Source organism: Ruditapes philippinarum, unplaced genomic scaffold, assembly GCF_026571515.1.
Source record: "Ruditapes philippinarum isolate M1 unplaced genomic scaffold, ASM2657151v2 ctg283_1_1_1_1, whole genome shotgun sequence".
Taxonomy (NCBI): domain Eukaryota; kingdom Metazoa; phylum Mollusca; class Bivalvia; order Venerida; family Veneridae; genus Ruditapes; species Ruditapes philippinarum.
Genome location: NW_026855710.1, coordinates 160,202 through 181,993, shown reverse-complemented (window position 1 = coordinate 181,993; position 21,792 = coordinate 160,202). Strand labels below are relative to the sequence as shown.

Below are 21,792 nucleotides of genomic sequence, written 5' to 3'. Positions count from 1 at the left end.
ACATAGTGATTTCCCTTTTTACAGTCAGACAGGAAGGACATTTTTCTACAACTATCCATCTCTGTACCAGTTCCTGTTAGAGCAGATTGCCATGGCAACAGAGCATGTGACCAGTCAGCTGCATCCAGGACTGTTCCCCATTCTCATGGTTTTAGGCAGACTTTTCCCATCAGCTATGGAAGGAACTGATACCAGTCTAAACCTTGCAGCATTTATTCCATATGTTGTCAAGTAAGAACTTTATACCATTATTATGTTTTCAAGTAATATAATTCAAGAAAGTCAAGAAAAAGACCTTATACCATAGTAAGGTTTTTAATGGTAAACCAAAGTGTCTGTCCATTGCTGCTATGGGATGAATTCTACAAGGCACTATATTTTTTTTTCACAAAAGAATCATCATGATAATCATAAACATCTATACAGCTAGCTTACAAAAGTTAGTTACATGCATGATTAAAATGATACAAGAAATGGCACATGGGATGATTCCCGGCATCAGTAAAATAATGACCTATTCAGTTTTGATGTTGCACCATTTATCAAACAGAGTCTGAGACTATTGTTATCATTGATCTTGAGGGAACTCCTTTTATATACAAATGCATGCATCAAAGATATAAATTAATTGTTTAAAAGATTTTTGACCGGTTATATTGCCCTATAATTATGGTTATATTGCAATCAATTGTTTATAACGTCCAGAATCTTTATAACAGATTTAAATTCTTTATTTGAAAAGAAAGAAATTAAGTCAAAAATTAAAGACACAGTTTTTAACCAGGTTTTCCGAAGGAAAAAACTGGTTATTAGATTGAGGTATGTCGGCGGGCGGGCGGATGGACGGGCGGGCGGGCGTAAACAATTTCTTCTGTGCGCAACTCCTCCTACATTTCTCAACGGATTTTGACCAAACTTTCACAGAAGCTTTGTCATCAAGTGCCCTGGCGCATATTGTCGGGGTTTTGCGATTAGATAATATTTGACCTAATTATGGCCCTTTGTTTTTTTTTCTTATATAGAATATATAGTGACCAATTTCTTCTGTGCGCAACTCCTCCTACATTTCTCAACGGATTTTGACCAAACTTTCTCAGAAGCTTTGTCATCAAGTGCCCTGACACATATTGTCAGGGTTTTGCAATTGAAATATATTTGACCTAATTATAGCCCTTTGTTTTTTTTCATTATATAGAATATATAGTGAACAATTTCTTCTGTGCGCAACTCCTCCTACATTTCTCAACGGATTTTGACCAAACTTTCACAGAAGCTTTGTCATCAAGTGCCCTGGCGCATATTGTCGGGGTTTTGCGATTAGATAATATTTGACCTAATTATGGCCCTTTGTTTTTTTTTCCTTATATAGAATATATAGTGAACAATTTCTACAGTGCGCAACTTCTCCTACATTTCTCAACGGATTTTGACCAAACTTTCACAGAAGCTTTGTCTTCAAGTGCCCTGGCGCATATTGTCAGTGTTTTGTGATTGGATAATATTTGACTTTATTATGGCCCTTTGTTTTTTTTCCTTATACAGAATTGAACAAATTCTTCTGTGCTGAACTCTTCCTACATTTCTCAACGGATTTTGTTCAAACTTTCACAGAAGCTTTGTCATCAAGTGCCCTAGCACATATTGTCGGGGTTTTGTGATTGGATAATTTTTTACCTAATTATGGCCCTTTGTTTTTTTTCCTTATACAGAATATATATAGTGAACACTTCTTCTGTGCGCAATTCCTCCTACATTATTCATGTTTTACATTGCACATAGTTACATTGTTTGTTGCTTGTATTTGTATTTCAAATACAACATATTTATCTACAATGGTGATAATTGAAAACCTGGTTTCATGGCATTGCCATGTTTCTTGTTATAGATGTTATAATTATCCATGAAAGTGACTTTAAAAAGGTACAGTATTGTAAGTCAGTTTTAATGGAAGCACATGTTCTTTTGATTTCCATAATTTTACAAGAGAGTATTTTTGAGATACATGTATAGGTTATTGATTTTCTTAATTTTAGTATCATTTATGTATTTATAAGCACTGATTGTTTTGCAGATGTAGTGCAAATCCAGTTTTGAAAACTAGAGAAATGGCAGCAAAAGCTCTTCAACCATTGGTTGAAAAGGATCAGGTGACCTCAGTGTTCCATGACCTTTTGACCTTATTACCACACCAGCAAACAGATGTCATGAGACAGAATCAAATTCATGGAGTTCTTTTGCAGGTAAGATCTGGGTTAAATGTACCAAATAAACTTATCTACAATATTACTTAAATCTGTGGCTGAACTAAATACATGGAAATTAGTGATTATTACAGCAAGGATTGTTTTAATGTTTTCATTATATACTGATTTATCATTAAATGGAAGGGGAAGTGACCATAGTATTATTAGCTCACCTGTCACAAAGTGACAGGGTGAGCTTTTGTGATCGCTTTTCGTCCGTCCGGCGTCCGTCCGTCAGTCCGCCGTCCGAATGTAAACTTATACTTTAAATGACATCTCCTCATAAACCACTAATTCAATTTCATCCAAACTTCACAGGAATGTTCCTTTGGTGGTCACCTTTAAAAATTGTTCAAAGAATTTAATTCCATGCAGAACTCTGGTTGCCATGGCAACCGAAAGAAAAAACTTTAAATATCTTCTTTTAAACAAGAGGGCCATGATGGCCCTGAGGTCGCTCACCTGTATATAGCCCCCCCCCCCCCCCCCCGGCCCAATTTTTACCCAAGGGCTTTTATTTGTTTATTTGAACAGACTTGGTAGACACCCATAAGAAGATGTTTCATGCAAAACATCTAAGTTCTAGCTCATTGGGTTTTTTAAAAGAAGATTTTTTAAGTTTTTACTATACACATAGAGTAAAAAACAATGACACCCCTCGGGCAGGGCCAGTTTTGACCCCTGGGCTTTTATTTGAACAAACTTTGTAGATATTTACTTAAAGATGTTTCATGCTTAATATCTAAACTCTAGTTATTTGGGTTTTTCAAAGAAGATTTTTAAGTTTTTGCTATGTATATAAGGAAAATCAATGACCCCCGGGCGGGGCCAGTTTTGACCCCAGGGCTTTTATTTGAACATACTTGGTAGACACCCATTAGAACATGTCTCATGCTAAATATCTTAGCTCTAGCTCTTTGGGTTCTTTAAAAGAAGATTTTATAAGTTTTTACTATATGCATATAAGGAAAATCAATGACCCCTGGGGAGGGCCAATTTGGACCCCAGGGGTTTTATTTGAACAAAACTTGGTAGACATTCACTAGAAAGATGTTTCATGCCAAATATATAAGCTTTAGCTCTTACAGTTCTTTAAAAGAAGATTTTTTAAGTTTTTACTATATGCATATAGGGAAAATCAATGACCCCTGGGGCGGGGCCAATTTTGACCCCAGGGCTTTTATTTGAACAAACTTGGTAGACATTTTACTAGAAGATGTTTTATGCCAAATATCTAAGCTCTAGCTCTTACAGTTCTTTAAAAGAAGATTTTTTAAGTTTAAACTATATGCATATAGGGAAAATCAATTACCCCCAGGGCGGGGCCAATTTTGACCCCAGGGCTTTTATTTGAACAAACTTGGTAGACATTCACTAGAAGATGTTTCATGCCAAATATCTAAGCTCTAGCTCTTTGGGTTCTTTAAAAGAAGATTTTTTAAGTTTTTACTTTATGCATATAGGGAAAATCAATGACCCCCTGGGGCGGGGCCAATTTTGACCCCAGGGCTTTTATTTGAACAAACTTGGTAGACATTCACTAGAAGATGTTTCATGCCAAATATCTAAGCTCTAGCTCTTACAGTTCTTTAAAGGAAGATTTTTTAAGTGTTTACTATATGCATATAGGGAAAATCAATGACCCCCGGGGCGGGGCCAATTTTGACCCCAGGGCTTTTATTTGAACAAACTTGGTAGACACTCACTAGAAGATGTTCCATGCCAAAAATCTTAGCTCTAGCTCTTACAGTTCTTTAAAAGAAGATCTTTTAAGTTTTTACTATATGCATATAGGGAAAATCAATGACCCCCTGGGGCGGGGCCAATTTTGACCCCAGGGTTTTTATTTGAACAAACTTGGTAGACACTCACTAGAAGATGTTTCATGCCAAATATATAAGCTCTAGCTCTTAGGGTTGTTTAAAAGAAGATATTTAAAGATTTTTCTTTCGGTTGCCATGGCAACCAGAGTTCTGCATGGAATTAAATTCTTTGAACAATTTTTAAAGGTGACCACCAAAGGAACATTCCTGTGAAGTTTGGATGAAATTGGCTCAGTGGTTTATGAGGAGATGTCATTTAAAGCAAAAGTTTACGGACGGACGACGGACAACGGACGGACGACGGACGGACGGACGCCGGACGAAAAGCGATCACAAAAGCTCACCCTGTCACTTTGTGACAGGTGAGCTAAAAACCCTAAGAGCTAGAGCTTAGATATTTGGCATGAAACATCTTCTAGTAAGTGTCTACCAAGTTTGTTCAAATAAAAGTCTTGGGGCCAAAATTGGCCCCGCACCGTCTTTGATTTTCCCTATATGCATATAGTAAAAACTTAAAAAATCTTCTTTTAAAGAACCCAAAGTGCTAGAGCTAAGATATTTAGCATCAAACATCTTCTAATGAGTGTCTACCAAGTTTGTTCAAATAAAAGCCCTGGGGTCAAAATTGGCTCCGCCCTAGGGGGTCATTGATTTTCCCTATATGCATATAGTAAAAACTTAAAAAATCTCCTTTGAAAAAACCCAAATAGCTAGAGTTTAGATATTAAGCATGAAACATCTTCTAGTGAGTGTCTACAAAGTTTGTTCAAATAAAAGCCCTGGGGTCAAAATTAGCCCCGCCCCGGGGGTCATTGATTTTCCTTATATGTGTGTAGCAAAAACTTAAAATTCTTCTTTGAAAAAACCCAAATAGCTAGAGTTTAGATATTAAGCATGTAACATCTTCTAGTAAGTGTCTACAAAGTTTGTTCAAATAAAAGCCATGGGGTCAAAACTGGCCCCACCCCAGGGGTCAAAACTGGCCCCGCCCAAGGGGTGTCATTGTTTTTACTAGGGCTGGGTATTGATCAGAAATTTTCGATACGATACGTATTGCGATACAGACCAACGATACACAATACGTATTGACGATACAGTACAATGATGCTTCATTGTTAGGATGTACTTATTAAAAGTACTATTTACATTTCATAGATTCCCTGGTGAAATATTATTGAATCTTTCTTATATCTGTTTTAGATTTTGACTTTGTTAATGATGATATATAATACAGAGCAGGTGCATAGGTACCTTAATTAGTACATTTGAGATAATATTTTGAAAATGACATGATGGCCCCTTTTTTTTAGATAAAACAATTATTTTGAAAAAAAAAATTAAAAAGCTTTGTAGAGAAATAATTCAATGCAAAAATATAATTATGTAAATACTAGGAAAAGTTAACACAGAAAATAATTAAAACATCACTATTTATTATGACAGGAGTCTAGTACTGTCTACAAGTCAACTGTTCTAAATTATAAGATCTTTATAATAAAATCAAATTTTTGTAGAATTTGAAATATATACGCTGAGAAAGTATTGGAACATTGAAAAATTTTCTAACAAATCATGTTTTTTCTATCTTAAACGGTAAAATTACAATAAAAATATAAATATAATGTAATGATGTTGCGGTGTCGTAATCCGTAACGTACCGGGAAACGGTGTTTAGCTACGTCTTCGCGCAGTCACATTTATTTAGTTAGCAAACTACATCTTGGAAAATCAATAAATTTGTAGGATTTATGTGTTTACAAGATGTGTTTGATTAAATTACAAGTAAATGTTTGGTCTAATACATACTACTGCCGACCTGAAAGTATATTTTACCAGTGTTAGAAATAGGAGATTGAATGGCCGGATAAATTTTGTCACGGATTTAGCCGTCATTTTGTGTATTGACACATTCGTTGTTCCACCTAAACTAATCAATGCAGCCTTTCAAATATTGCTGAGGGCCTTCTTAACATTTACTTTAGAGAAAATTCCACACTTTTGACGTTTGTGCGGACATTTTAAAGACGATAATTTTATGTAAAGCCATCATGTTTATAAGTTACATATTTTATTAGGTTGTCTCCCTTTGTATCGGTATAGCTAAAACCCGATAACCGTACCGTATTGAAAAACGGAAAATCGATAAATACCGATTTACCGGTATATTGATCCAGCCCTAGTTTTTACCTATATGTGCATAGTAAAAATTTAAAAAAATCTTCTTTTAAAAAACCCAATGAGCTAGAGCTTAGATGTATAGCATGAAACATCTTCTTATGGGTGTCTACCAAGTTTGTTCAAATAAAAGCCCTTGGGTTAAAATTGGCCCTGCTGGGGTGGGGGGGTAGATCGTTGTTTTTCATTATATGTGTGTAGTAAAAACTTAACATCATGGAACATCTTCTAATGGGTGTCTTCCAAGTTTGTTCAAATAAAAGCCCTGGGGTTTAAACTTGCCCCGCTCCAGGTGCCTATATACAGGTGAGCGACCTCAGGGCCATCATGGCCCTCTTGTGTTTGTGTATTTGTTTTTAATTGGCAATTAGTTGTAGTAAAAATGTATTTATTTAAACAGCCATTGTAAACAGACTTCTATCCAATGCTCATATTGTCACCTTAATGCAGTAACAGGTTATCTCCTATTAAATTATATAAGAAGTTAACCTGTTACTGCACTAAGGTGACCATTTTTAGTAATTTATTTTATCTTAGCATGTAAGCTTTTTAGCTCACCTGAGCTTGCTCAGGGTGAGCTATTAGGATCAGTGAATGTCCGTCGTCCGTCCACAATTGCTTGTGAACACACTAATGGTCACACTTATGACTCAATCATCAAACTTTGTCAGGATGCTTGTTTAGTCAATTGCTCGGATGAGTTCGAAACTGGGTCATTTCGGATGGAAAACTAGGTCAAAGGAGCTAAAAATAGAAAAACCTTGTGAACACTAGTGGTCACATTTTTGACCCAATCATCATCAACCTTTGTCAGAATGCTTGTTTAGATTATTGCTTGGATGACTTCGAACATGGGTCATCTCCGATTAAAATCTAGGTCACAGGAGCTATAAATAGAAAAACCTTGTGAACACTCTAGTGGTCACATTTTTGAACCAATCATCATCAAACTTGGTCAGAATGCTTGTCTAGTCAATTGCTTGGATGAGTTCGAACATGGGTCATCTCTGATGAAAAACTAGGTCACAGGAGCTAAAAATAGAAAAACCTTGTGAACACTCTAGTGGTCATATTTTTGACCCAATCATCATCAAACTTTGTCAGGATGCTTGTTTAGATAATTGCGCAGATGAGTTCGAATATGGGTCATCTCTGATGAAAAACTAGGTCACAGGAGCTATAAATAGAAAAACCTTGTGAACACTCTAGTGGTCACATTTTTTACCCAATCATCATCAAACTTAGTGTGGATGCTTGTCTAGTCAATTGCTCAGATGAGTTTGAATATGGGTCATCTCTGATGAAAAACTAGGTCACAGGAGCTAAAAATAGAAAAACCTTTTGAACACTCTAGTGGTCACATTTTTTACCTAATCATGATCAAACTTTGTCAGGATGCTTGTTTAGATAATTGCTTTGATGAGTTTGCACATGGTTTATCTCCGATGAAAAACTAGGTCACAGGAGCTATAAATAGAAAAACCTTGTGAACACTCTAGTGGTCACATTTTTGACCCAATTATTAAGAAACCTTGTCAGGATGCTTGTTTAGTCAATTGCTCAGATGAGTTTGAACATGGGTCATCTCGGGTGGAAAACTAGGTCACAGGAGCTAAAAATAGAAAAACCTTGCCAACAGTCTAGTGGTCACATTTTTGACCCAATCATCATCAAACTTTGTCAGAATGCTTGTCTAGTCGATGCTTGGATAAGTTTGAACATGATTTATCTCGGATGGAAAACTAGGTCACAGGAGCTAAAAATAGAAAAACCTTGTGAATACTCTAGTGTCACATTTTTGACTCAATTATCATCAAACTTGGTCAGGATGCTTGTCTAGGTAATTGCTCGAATGTCAAGCTCGAATATGGGTCACCTGGGGTCAAAAACTAGGTCATACTGCTCAAATATGGATAATCCTTGTTAACACTAGTGGTCACATTTTTGACACACCTGTCATGAAACTTGGTCAGAACGCTTGTCTAGGTAATTATTTGGATGAGTTTGATGGGTCAGGTGAGCAATCTAGAGCCATCTTGGCCCTCTTGTTTTGGTACTTACGGTTTTTCATAGCTGTTGTATGCTCTTTCAAGTGAAGGAAATAGAAGTATGTATGAATGCGTTCTGTGGTAATTAAAAGCAAACAGTATAGATTTTATGTTTTATATTTACAGATATCGCAGCTATGTAGAACAATACCATTACTTCCTGATTCTATACAGTATAGACTATCATCTGTCATACATGACATGTGGACTGACAGAATGTGTATTCTTATGTCAAGGTAACAATTATAATCTTGACTTCATTTTCTTATTACAGTTTGACTTCATACAATTCCTTAAGTACATGTATTTGATGAAATTTTCTGCTTCAACAGCTATTATAACATTTGATTTCTCTTTAATTCAGAGCTTGGTAAAAGTGTAAAGCTAAAGAAGATTTTATTAGAAATAAGTAAATATGTGTTACTCATTGAATTAGAAAATTCTTAAATTAGGTAAGACATTGAAATCCAAATTTCAATTGACACAAGATTTGTCTATAGTAATTATTATATTTATCACTTAAAATAATTCTATTTTAATATCGGTATACTTGTAAAGGTAAACCAAAGATTACTTCTTCAAATTTGATAATCAACTTGAGTACAAGCCTGAAATGGTTTCAGCAGATAATGCTTAATTTTAAGCAAACATGCTGAATAAATATCAGGATATCAGTTTTAACAAGTAATTAAACCATAATTGCTAGTACATTAACAAGTTGGGCATTAATTGTATAATTGACTAATGTTTCATTAATTTTTTTAACTAATCATAAACACTGTTCTTTTGGACTTTCAGACATAACAGATGTTTAGCTACCAGAACAGTTGCATTGAACATAACTTTCAATTTTGTTCAACATTTTGGTGACAAAGACATTTTTGTCAGCAGTTTGTCAGACATTGTCAGTACAGAAGTACTAAGTTTGGATACAGCTTATGATCCCTGTACACCTGCCTTGTCAGAGTTTCAAGCTACCATTTGTAAATTGTATTGTGAAATTTACCTGAGTGTTCATAATGAGAGACATGGGCCAGATTCTGTAAGTGAGACGGTAGATAATGGAATAGAAGCCAGTGGGAAATTTACAGAGAGTGAAGATAGCTATAGGTCCAGTAAAGAAGAAACTGATGGAGGAAAACTTCAGTCAAGTGTGGGACAAGGTGATGGTAAAGTTTTGCAGATCGATGAAGTGAAAAATGTAATACTAAAGTGTTTGAAGTCAAATTCGTATGAAGTAAGGAAAGAAGTTTTGTCACAGCTTGGAAATATGATGTCAGAAATAAGAGAAGACTGTGGATCAGAGAATTTTGCTGAGTCATCTAATATCACTGAGAATAGTAAAGTGTTGCCGGTGAAGATAATCCCTCAGTTATTGGGTATGCTGGTCACAGAAATTCATGAAGAATGTAAAATAGAAATTCTAGGGTAAGTTTTATTATGATATGTTCAATATTTTGCTTTATGTTCAACTATGATGGTTGTATATATCTAAGTAAAAAAGTCTGTCATGTCATGAAGTAGAATTTTTATGTGGATTTAGATAAATTTCAACAGGTTTCACCATTACATATTTTTAGTCAGCATAGAATGTTATTGTTTGATAAGAAATGAATCCAAATGATGCAGTTAGTATTAGTCTCTTCAAAATATAATGGAGGAAATTATATTGTCAAATGTTTCTGTTACAGCAATACTGTTCAGTGTTGAATATTTTTTGATATATAGGTTTGTAATCTTATTCATCTCTTATGTATTTAAATATTGATGACCACTTTATACACATTTCTCTGGTCTTAGAATTCTAAAACTTAAAAACATCCTCATTATATATTTGGGAGTGTTTTAACATTAACAGGAAATAGATACATGTATATACTTAGATAGATACAAACCTGTAGTAAGATGTTTATAGTTTTATGTGTCTTTCTACAAAGGTAAATTTATCAGTTACATAATATGTCTATTTCCAATTGTGTCAAAACCTTTGCAAGAATACATTGAGGACAAGAAGTTTATCAATCTAAGACCAGAAAAAATGCTAAGCGTAAACTGATCACATATTGGTATTATACTTAAATTTATCTTTAATACCAATCTAAAGTATTTTCTAGAATTGTAAACACATTGAATATTGACAAATAATTATATTTTATGTATTGTACAACAATATTTCAGTTTGTTGGAGAAGAGTTTAGGACATTGTGATATATCTGATAGTATAATATTGACATTGATGCAGTCTGTACAGGTGATAACGAACCAATTACAGCTTCAAACATGCAGGTATAGATAATTATGCCCCCATTTTGAAAAAAAGGGGGTATATTGCTTTGCACTTGTCGGTCCGTCGGTCCGTCGGTCCGTAGACCAAATGGTTTCCGAGTGATAACTAAAGAACCCTTAGGCCTAGGAACTTCAAACTTGGTATGGTGATTGGTCATGACCAGTAGATGACCCCTATTGATTTTGGGGTCAAGGGGTCAAAGGTCAAGGTCACATTGACCTTTAAAGCAAAAACGGTTTCCGATCAATAACTTAAGAACCTTAAGGCCTAGGAACTTCAAACTTGGTATGGTGATTGGTCATGACCAGTAGATGACCCCTATTGATTTTGGGGTCAAGGGTCAAAGGTCAAGGTCACATTGACCTTGAAAGCAAAAAAACGGTTTCCGATCAATAACTAAAGAACCTTAAGGCCTAGGAACTTCAAACTTGGTATGGTGATTGGTCATGACCAGTAGATGACCCCTATTGATTTTGGAGTCAACGGGTCAAAGGTCAAGGTCACATTGACCTTGAAAGCAAAAAAACGGTTTCCGATCAATAACTAAAGAACCTTAAGGCCTAGGAACTTCAAACTTGGTATGGTGATTGGTCATGACCAGTAGATGACCCCTATTGATTTTGGGGTCAAGGGGTCAAAGGTCAAGGTCACATTGACCTTAAAAGACAAAAAAAACGGTTTCCGATCAATAACTAAAGAACCTTAAGGCCTAGGAACTTCAAACTTGGTATGGTGATTGGTCATGATCAGTAGATGACCCCTATTGATTTTGGGGTCAAGGGGTCAAAGGTCAAGGTCACATTGACCTTGTAGGTAAAAACGGTTTCCGATCAATACCTAAAGAACCTTAAGGCTTAGGAACATTTAAACTTGGTATGGTGATTGGTCATGATCAGTAGATGACCCCTATTGATTTTGGGGTCAAGGGGGTCAAAGGTCAAGGTCACATTGACCTTTTAATTAAAAACGGTTTCTGATCAATAACAAAAGAACCCTTAGGCCTAGGAACTTCAAACTTGGTATGGTGATTGGTTATGACCAATCAGATGACCCCTATTGATTTTGGCGTTAAGGGGTCAAAGGTCAAGGTCACATTGACCTTGTAGGTAAAAACGGTTTCCGATCAATAATGAAAGAACCCTTAGGCCTAGGGGACTTCAAACTTGAGATGGTGATTGGTCATGATCAGTAGATGACCCCTATTGATTTTGGGGTCTAGGGGTCAAAGGGTCAAGGTCACATTGACCTTGTAGGTAAAAATGCTTTCGGATCAATAACTTAAGAACCCTTATGCCTAGGAACTTCAAACTTGGTATGGTGATTTAGTCATGACCAGCAGATGACCTATTGATTTTGGGGTCAAGGGGGGTCAAAGGTCAAGGTCACATTGACCTTGTAGGTAAAAACGGTTTCCGATCAATTAACTAAAAACGCTTAGGCCTAGGAACTTCAAACTTTGTGTGATGATTGGTCATGACCAGCAGATGACCCCTATTGAGTTTTAGGTGAAGGGGTCAAAGGTCAAGGTCACATTGACCTTTTAAGTAAAAACGGTTTCTGATCAATAACTCAAGAACGCTTAGGCCTAGGAACTTCAAACTTGGTATGGTGATTTGTCATGACCAGCAGATTACTCCTATTGATTTTGGGATCAAGGGGTCAAAGGTCAAGGTCACAATGACCTTGTAAGTAATAAATGGTTTCTGATCAATAACTAAAGAACGCTTCGGCCTAGAAACTTCAAACTTGGCATGGTGATTGGTCATGACCAGCAGATGACCCCTATTGATTTTGGGGGTCAAAGGTCAAGGTCACATTGACCTTGTATGTTAAAACGGTTTCCGATCAATAATTAGAGAACCCTTAGGCCTAAGAACTTCAAACTTGGCATGGTGATTGGTCATGACCAGCAGATGACCCCTATTGATTTTGGGGTCAAGGGGTCAAAGGTCAAGGTCACATTGACCTTGTAGGTAAAAAAACGGTTTCTGATCAATTTACTAAAAACGCCTAGGCCTAGGAACTTCAAAACTTTGTATGATGATTGGTCGTGACCAGCAGATGACCCCTATTGAGTTTTGGGTCAAGGGGTCAAAGGTCAAGGTCATGACCAGTAGATACTTTATAACCCTTATTAATTGTTTGATCACTGGGTCAGACGTCATGCATAATAACCTTATCACATGACTAATTGGCTGCTGATAGGGGGCATACATGTTTTACAAACATATCTTGTTTACATTTATTATTAAATGCATTTAAGTATGATCAAGCTTCAATCTTCTATTATGATTTTACAATAGTCATAATCAACAATACTTTAACAATTTTACATCTGCTACTAGTTTCTTGATAAATATATCTTAAAGTTTGCCTAAAGTAGTAAGAACTGACAGCTTTTCTTCTGTTGGACAGTGCAAATGTTCAAGTTTGCATGGATTACATTGTGGTGTTTACCACGATTGAAGAAGTTAACTTTACTACATTTCTTTATTTCAGTGACAAATTAACAGCAGCTGCCATAACATTTACTGGGATGGCAATAAGTCAGCTCTCTAGAATGTTTACTAATGGACCTAATAATCAAACTACAGCAAGTAAAGTGATTTTAGAGCAAGACCATGAAGACAAACACCATGTTTCTATGGCAACACATGTTGTGTTGTTTGTTGATATTATAAGAGGTTATACAGAACAGATGGAAACTAGTTGTGACATTCTTCTAGCATGTGCCAAGGCTTTGCTGCAGAATGTGGATATTTTACTTGGAACTGATACTCAAACCTGTCTAAAAAATACAGGTAACATTTTCAGTTTTCTCTTTTCAACTTAAAGCTGCTTGTATTCTGATTCAATCCTTCTATAATTTGTTGGTTGTATTTTAACTTACAAACATAAAATCTTTGTTGAAACACATGATTAATTAATACCGCCTCCGTGGTTGAGGGGTTAGAGTTGATGACTTCTAATCCAGTTACCTCTCTGGCGTGGGTTCGATCCCCGGGAGATGCTTTGGTAGTTAAGCACGGAGGAAGGTAGTCTAGTACTGGTGTAACTCTCCAGGAACGATGGTTAGGAAACTACCCGCCTATATGACTGAAATACTTTTGAAAAAGGCCTAAGATGAAACTGTTAAACAAACAAACAAATAATAATAATTTAATAAAAATAGAATAAAATAGAATAGAATAAAGTTTATTCACCAATTATGGGTTATTTACATGCCTTGATAATCAAAGAATAAAACAATACTCATAGTGAGGTCAACAGTGATCAAATGAGATCAAAATTAAGTTAGTATAACAAAATAACCAAGGCTTAATTGGTATTAGATAAACACAAATAACATAGAGCAGTGAGGCAAATAAATAATATTGAGTCTCTGATATAAATCACCAGAACTTACCTTTTTCCTCACCTTGACAAGAGTCATTGTTGGTTTGAGAGTTCAGTATAAGTTGTTATTTGTAGATGATGTTTTCAAGTCTGTCCTTGACCTTTTACAAACAGATGACATTGAGGTCAGGGAGACAGCTGCAGCTATTGTGTATTCTATGTCTTCACAACAGATCAATGGTAAAATAGTAACTGAACTAATTAATTTACTTGTTTTAAGATAAAAACATTTTTTTTTTTTAAACTTTACAACTGTCATGTATCGAATTACATTGTTAATACTAGAAATTTTGCAAAATTCAGACTTCTGAAAGTTAAGGGGCAATTTAGAATTAAGTTGAACTGTTTAACTGTAGTCTATAGCCTGTCTATTACACATACAGTAATTTCTGAGGAAATGATTATTCAGTCAAGTTGAAATATTATTTAAATATTTTAAGTTTTTATTGAAACGTGTTAACTTTTTTCCAGCATATGGACATCCTTATATAGCCATTAAGGATCTTTTAGAAAATTGTGTTTCACAAGGTAAACTGTCAGATGGTAGACAAGATTTCATAAAACTTTTATTTGATATGATGCTAGAGGACAAAGACGACAGCCAGGTTTGTGTTCCCATATATCCCTTTGTTAAACTCTACTTTCCAAACTGAAGACATGGCATTTATAAAATATCTTTCGAAAATGTACTAAGATTTTAACACTGTAATCAATAGAAATTCAATTTTAATGTTTATTATCTTATCATGTTTGTTTATTGTTGATTAAAATGTTTATTGTTGATTATAAGATAACCAACAAGCTTTGTTATTACTACCAATGGGACTAACTAGTTGTAGTGTTACCAGATGGAAAAAATGATTGTTTAACATGCCGAGATTTGAACCTTACATTGCAGAGTGAAGAGGTCCACATAAATCCCCTTCTATACAAATGCTTCTGTTGTAATCAGTCTATTAATAAACGTTTATGATAGAATATGTAAGACCCTGTTTGAGGATTTCTAAAAGTATTTATAAGAGTTTAAATTTTATGAGACAGTTTACCTTTAGGCATTGTTATACAGGAAGAATACCAATTTTTTGATGACTGAATTAATATTTCAGGAGTACGAGGAGAGATTGTTTGATAGAGGAGAAATGAATACATACTGGGATGAACTTGATTTTATACAGGTTATACAAATTGTATATGTAACTTCCGTATTTGATATTTTCTTAGCCAACAAAAATATCATTTCATTCTGCCTAGATTGCAAGAAATATCAGTTTTCATCCTTAACAAAGAAAAAATGTTTTAATCCTAAGACCCTTGATCTTAATATATTGAAGCCTGTATATTGTATTTTGGACCATGTTATTCAAGCTTATGCTTAAATATAGTCTTATTCAAGTACCAAGAATTCTAAATTTCAGTTTTATTGATATTGTTTACATACATATTCAGTCCTTAGAGTTTTAACTTTTGTTATATGGGTATTGAGCAATAATGTATGTTATAAAGAAAACAGAATTGAAATTAATTATGAATAATTTCAAAATAATTACAGATGCTGGAAAGTGCCATTATGAAATATGTTCAGTGTGATAGTGTCTGTCAGTCATCTATGGTAAGATTTAGTAATTGTAGTTCCTCTATACAGAGTATAGTTTATTTTATATCAGGAAATTTATAGACAAATGTGTTTGAATATAAATACATATACCATGCAAAATAAGTTACTTGTAACTGCATGTAAGTTTAACATTGGCTTTAATCTATTGCCTGAATACACACATAACAAATTTCTTATGAAGACAAAAATAAAATAATATTACAAGAGGTGTAATTATAACTATACACATTATGTCTGACTAATTTGATAATTGCAAATTAAATAAAATACAAAACAAATGTATAGCTTTAGTCTATGAAATTTGGTTATTGGTGCATTGATATGAGAATCTTGAATCTTACTTATTTTCATTTATTTTCAGATAAAACCAGCAGTAGTGTTGGAAAGTGGCCCTGGACACAATGAACATATACACCAATCAGAACACTGGAGTATTATAAGGTCAGCAGTAAAGGACTACTTTCATAGTGGTCATGTGATTACATCTGATCATAGACAACTGGAAACAGATGCTACTGAACTTACCTTCCAAAATATATTCTTCAACACATCATCATACCAGAAACATGTGTTATCACTTTATAGGACATTAATAATGATCAAATATGGTAAACTATTGAGTTCTAACTGTGATGAAAATGTGACTAGAGTAGTTGAGAACACTGTTGTAATGTTAAAAGACACAACAGATAAATATATATGGCTTCCAGTGCTGTATGATAGTTTGATCAAACTTTAACCAATCATTACTGTATACAGTACCTCAGATTTCTAAACCTCTGAGACAAGACAGGAAAATTTAACTTTTTTTAACAAACAATAATTATTTGAGCCGTGTCATGACAAAACCAACATAATGGGTTTGCGACCAGCATGGATCCAGACCAGCCTGTGCATCTGCGCAGTCTGATCAGGATCCATGCTGTTCGCTTACCAACTCTATTACAAGTAGAGAAACTGATAGCAAACAGCATGGATCCTGATCAGACTGCGCGGATCAGGCTGATCTGGATCCATGCTGGTCGCAAACCCATTATGTTGGTTTTTTGTGACGCGGCTCATTTAATAATTGGCAACAAACAAAACAGCTAATGGTACTCCTCTTTTTTGTTGTGCATCATTTATATGTGAAATGGTGAATGCAGTGAAATTATTAATTATGTTGTAAAAACATACCAACTGTTCAAGAATGGATTTTCAATTCTTGTGTAGCTCATAAACCTACTGTATAAACTCAACAATGTGATTTAAACTTAAAAACATAAGGAAGATATGTTCATTTTGATATAGAAACAGGAGTATTAAAGAGAAGGTAATTTTATAACCCTATCATTTAATGGCTGTGATAGCAATACATTTGTAAAAACATTTTGTCGACATTTCTTGTTGACGTTTATTGCATTCATAGCAGTGTACTGTTTAGATATAATTGTGACTAAATAATCTTTGAATTATCTTTAGTTTAATGCTGAAACTGAAGATCTCCTGATTCCAGGCATTATGTTAAATGTACAAGATGAACATAATATAGGTTCAATTTGGTTTGAAGAAAGTTAAAAAATAAACTACGAAATTATCAAGTTTTTCAGAGATTTATTGCATATATTCTTGGATTTTTTTTCATAGCTTTTAACATATGAGCCGCGTCATGACAAAACCAACATAATGGGTTTGCGACCAGCATGGATCCAGACCAGCCTGCACATCCGCGCAGTCTGATCAGGATCCATGCTGTCCGCTATCAGTTTCTCTACTTGTAATAGGGTTTGTAAGCGAATAGCATGGATCCTGATCAGACTGGGCGGATGCGCAGGCTGGTCTGGATCCATGCTGGTTACAAACCCACTATGTTGGTTTTGTCATGACGCGGCTCATATTATGAGATAAGTCAGACAGAAATGTCATTACGTAGTTTCTAGGATAATGTAAAACCGTAAGCCAATATTTCTTCACAAAACAAGAATTATAAAATTCGAGTTTAACTGATTATCATCATTAAGTGTCTTTCAAATTGAAATAAAATAATTATGAAATGATATTTGTTATTACTTAGTTCATACAGGCGGTTGAATGAAATGACAGGAAGCTGAAGTACATTTTATGCTAACCTAGCACATATAATAGTGGTTATTGTTAGATTAATGTATTGTTTTAAGCACATTGCAAGATTTTGTTTTCATCTGTATTAATTTTCACCAGGGGGTCATTGATTTTTCCTATATGCATATAGTAAAAACTTAAAAATCTTCTTTTAAAGAACACAAAGAGCTAGAGCTAAGATATTTAGCATGAAACATCTTCTAATGGATGTCTACCAAGTTTGTTCAAATAAGAGCCCTGGGGTCAAAATTGGCCCCGCCCCAGGAGGTCATTGTTTTTCCCTATATAAATATGGTAAAAACATAAAAATCTTCTTTGAAAAAACCTGAATAGCTAGAGCTTAGATATTAGGCATGAAACATCTTCTATTAAGTGTTTTCAAAGATTGTTCAAATAAAAGCCCTGGGGTCAAAACTGGCCCTGCCCCAGGGGTGTCATTGTTTTTTAAATATATGTGTAAAAAAAAAAAGAAAAAATCTTCTTTTAAAAAACCCAATGAGCTAGACCTTACATGTTTAGCATGAAACATCTTCTAATGGGTGTCTACCAAGTTTGTTTAAATAAAAGCCCTGGGATTTAAACTGGCCCCACTACGGGGGGGGGGGGGGGGGGGGGGGCTATATACAGGTGAGCGACTTCAGGGCCATCAAGGCCTCTTGTTGGTATCTTATTGCAGTTTCCAAAAACAAAGTACCCATTTGCCATGTAGCTCAACTATTTTTCGCTTTTGCTTTGGCAATTGGGTATAATTATACTGAGGTATTGTTTAATTTTAATAACCTGTCAATTCCATACTGATTATACGGTCAATGCACAGAATATATACATATTCGATAAATGTTCGGTAAATTCCGTGAGAGGTACGCAGTAAGATGTGATTAAATTCATCTTGTTTCTATGAATTAGTCATACTGACCGTTATAGCCCAAAAGGGTAAACTACCGGTATATATTCTAAATGTCCTACGTGTTGTATGATCGAGACCGCGTATGTCCAGGTTTTTTTTTATTCATAACTATTTTCAACAATTTTGAATTGTTGGTTGTTCTCTTTTGTTTTTAATATGTTTTGCACTTTTTTTGTAAACACTATACTTTGGTATATACCATTATTTAAGAAATAATATTGAAAATTCATTCGGATTAAAATCAATAAATGTCATTTCAGTGCCGTCAAGTACAATACAAAACGTGACAATCCATCGTTTCTTAGTTGCTTCATATCCGTGTAGACAATTTTGCAAGCGCTTGAACGTTTTCATTAAAGTATACTTAAAAATACAGAAATAATAAGTCTGAAAAGAATGTCAAAGGAAGGGATCGAACCTAGGACCTCTCCTGCATTAGGTTATCACTTATCCGACTGTGCTATTGCGGATGTTACGAGAACTACGAGTTTTCCAAACGTTAAACTCCATATTAATTCTTGTAAAATAAACGGACAAAACCGAAGTGGGATCGAATATTTAAATGAATCCAATAATGTATTCAAAATTTCCAAACTTCACAGGAATGTTCCTTTGGTGGTCACCTTTAAAAATTGTTCAAAGAATTTAATTTTTCCATGCAGAACTCTGGTTGCCATGGCAACCAAAAAATAAAACTTAAAATATCTTCTTTAAAAAAACCCATAAGATCTAGAGCTTAGATATTTGGCATGAAACATCTTCTAGTGAGTGTCTACCAAGTTTGTGCAAATAAAATCCCTGGGGTTAAAATTGGCCCAGCCCCGTGGGGTCATTGATTTTCCCTATATGCATGTAGTAAAAACTTTAAAAAATCTTCTTAGAGCTATGGCTAAGATATTTAGCATGAAACATGTTCTAATGGGTGTCTACCAAGTTTGTTCAAATAAAAGCCCTGGGTCAAAATTGGCCCCGCCACGGGGGTCATTAATTTTCCCTATATGCATATAGTAAAAACTTTAAAAATCTTCTTTTAAAGAACTCAAAAAGCTATGGCTAAGATATTGAGCATCAAACATGTTCTAATAGGTGTCTACCAAGTTTGTTGAAATAAAAGCCCTGGGGTCAAAATTGGCCCCGCCCCAGGGGGTCATTGATTTTCCCTATATGCATATAGTAAAAACTTAAAGAATCTTCTTTTAAAGAACCAAAAAAGTTAGAGCTAAGATATTTAGCATGAAACATCTTCTAATGAGTGACTACCAAGTGTGTTCAAATAAAACCCCTGGGATCAAAATTGGCCCCGCCCCGGGGGTTCATTGATTTTCCCTATATGCATATAGTAAAAACTTTAAAAAATCTTCTTAGAGCTATGGCTAAGATATTTAGCATGAAACATGTTCTAATAGGTGTCTACCAAGTTTGTTCAAATAAAAGCCCTGGGTCAAAATTGGCATCGCGCCGGGGGTCATTGATTATCCTGATATGTGTATAGCAAAAACTTAAAAAATCTTCTGTGAAAAAACCCAAATAGCTAGAGTTAAGATATAAAGCATGAAACATCTTTCAGTAAGTGTCTACAAAGTTTGTTCAAATAAAAGCCCTGGGGTCAAAACTGGCCCGGCCCCAGGGGTGTCATTGTTTTTAACTATATGTGTATAGTAAAAACTTTAAAAAAATGTTCTTTTAAAAAGCCCAATGAGCTAGAGCTTAGATGTTTAGCATGAAACATATTCTTATGGGTGTCTATCAAGTTTGTGCAAATAAAAGCCCTTGGGTTAGATTGGCCCTGCAACATTGGGGGGGGGGGGGGCTATATACAGGTGAGGGACCTCAGGGCCATCATGGCCCTCTTGTTTCCATAAATTATTTAATTCATATAGATAAACATCACTTCGTATAGAAGCCCCATAACTTTGAGATTTGACAAGTGAATTTAATGGAATTTCACTCAGGGATAAAAGTATTTTCTTATTTTGATTGCCATGTTAACTTCTTCATTAAAAAATTGTCCACGTAGAAATATTCTACTCTCATGGCGAATTCAAACAAATATTTGTATGAAAATGGTAAATGAAGAATCATTTGACAGCAAACTGTTACTTTTAAATAATCGTAAGTGTTCATAATCATTGCATCAGATATTTTATTGTTTGTACTGATTTATATTGAAATGGGGGAGCTAAATAGAAGTAACATGTTATAGCAGTCGATATTCTGTTTCTGTTTTAGTTTTAGTTTTGTGAATATTGAATTATTACTTAAGAAAATAAATGTAATCTGTGACGAAAACGATTGGTGACAAATATCTATATTGTAGTTAGGTGTAGACAGATTTTATTTTCTCAAACTTATTTTTTAACCGTTTTAAACGTCGGCATAAGTGACAAAATGGAAGCCTCACCCATACTTGTACATTTGAAATAGTCATGGACTTCTAAACATAGCTATAATCAATGTCTTAAGACATAAGTTTAGTGCCTATTATCTTTTCCTTTACGGATGATGTTATTCAAGCTCGACCTAGGACAATTTGCCCTTTTGGATATTCGTTTTAATTACAGAATGGTACACAAAACAATAAAACATCAATTGCTTTATGGAAGTGGTCCGTAATTATGTTGATGCTTTTATATCATGCACATTTGGATCTATTCAGCACATATGGAATTCCGATGGAAGTTAGACCGGCAATACCCTCATTTGGAGCCAAATCTCAATTAATGTTTCAAAAAGGTTTTCTTTCAATGTAAAGTTAAGCATTGTTCGGGGTTAAGATTTTGTAAAAACTCTTCATATGCGTTGCATGTTTTGAGACACAAAAAAAACCCACGATGGGAATAATATCTCGACGAAGACTGTATGAATATCCGTAACAAAAATTGGTAAATATAGAGGAAAATTATAGGAGGGTTGAATCACATTTCGATTAAAAAATATCTCGACGAAGACTGTATGAATATCCGTAACAAAAATTGGTAAATATAGAGGAAAATTATAGGAGGGTTGAATCACATTTCGATTAAAAAAAACTTTGAATTTTATGTAAGTTTGAAAAAAGTTGAAAACATACTCTGTGATTGACCTATTTGCTCTTTCACATAAGCACACATCTGGATCAGCGGAAATTCATATATATTTTTTGTCCGGTATATACCGGAATACGGTATTTAGTGTGGTGCTCCAATCCTTTTTTTAGTC

The 21,792-nt window shown here is 34.7% G+C and overlaps 1 protein-coding gene across 1 annotated transcript in view; it reads left to right on the top strand.

The window, feature by feature from the left end:
* The window catches only part of LOC132744152 (tRNA (32-2'-O)-methyltransferase regulator THADA-like), a 45,722-nt gene extending 29,396 nt beyond the window's left edge, over nucleotides 1-16,326 (top strand). Inside the window, exons 28-38 of the mRNA XM_060732770.1 lie at nucleotides 25-231; nucleotides 2,072-2,240; nucleotides 8,416-8,525; nucleotides 9,088-9,717; nucleotides 10,468-10,575; nucleotides 13,076-13,377; nucleotides 14,048-14,152; nucleotides 14,444-14,577; nucleotides 15,079-15,306; nucleotides 15,522-15,581; nucleotides 15,949-16,326. Coding sequence (XP_060588753.1) covers nucleotides 25-231; nucleotides 2,072-2,240; nucleotides 8,416-8,525; nucleotides 9,088-9,717; nucleotides 10,468-10,575; nucleotides 13,076-13,377; nucleotides 14,048-14,152; nucleotides 14,444-14,577; nucleotides 15,079-15,306; nucleotides 15,522-15,581; nucleotides 15,949-16,326 — 2,431 coding nt within the window. The remainder of the gene's footprint in view (nucleotides 1-24; nucleotides 232-2,071; nucleotides 2,241-8,415; nucleotides 8,526-9,087; nucleotides 9,718-10,467; nucleotides 10,576-13,075; nucleotides 13,378-14,047; nucleotides 14,153-14,443; nucleotides 14,578-15,078; nucleotides 15,307-15,521; nucleotides 15,582-15,948) is intronic.
* Nucleotides 16,327-21,792: the final 5,466 nt, after the last annotated feature.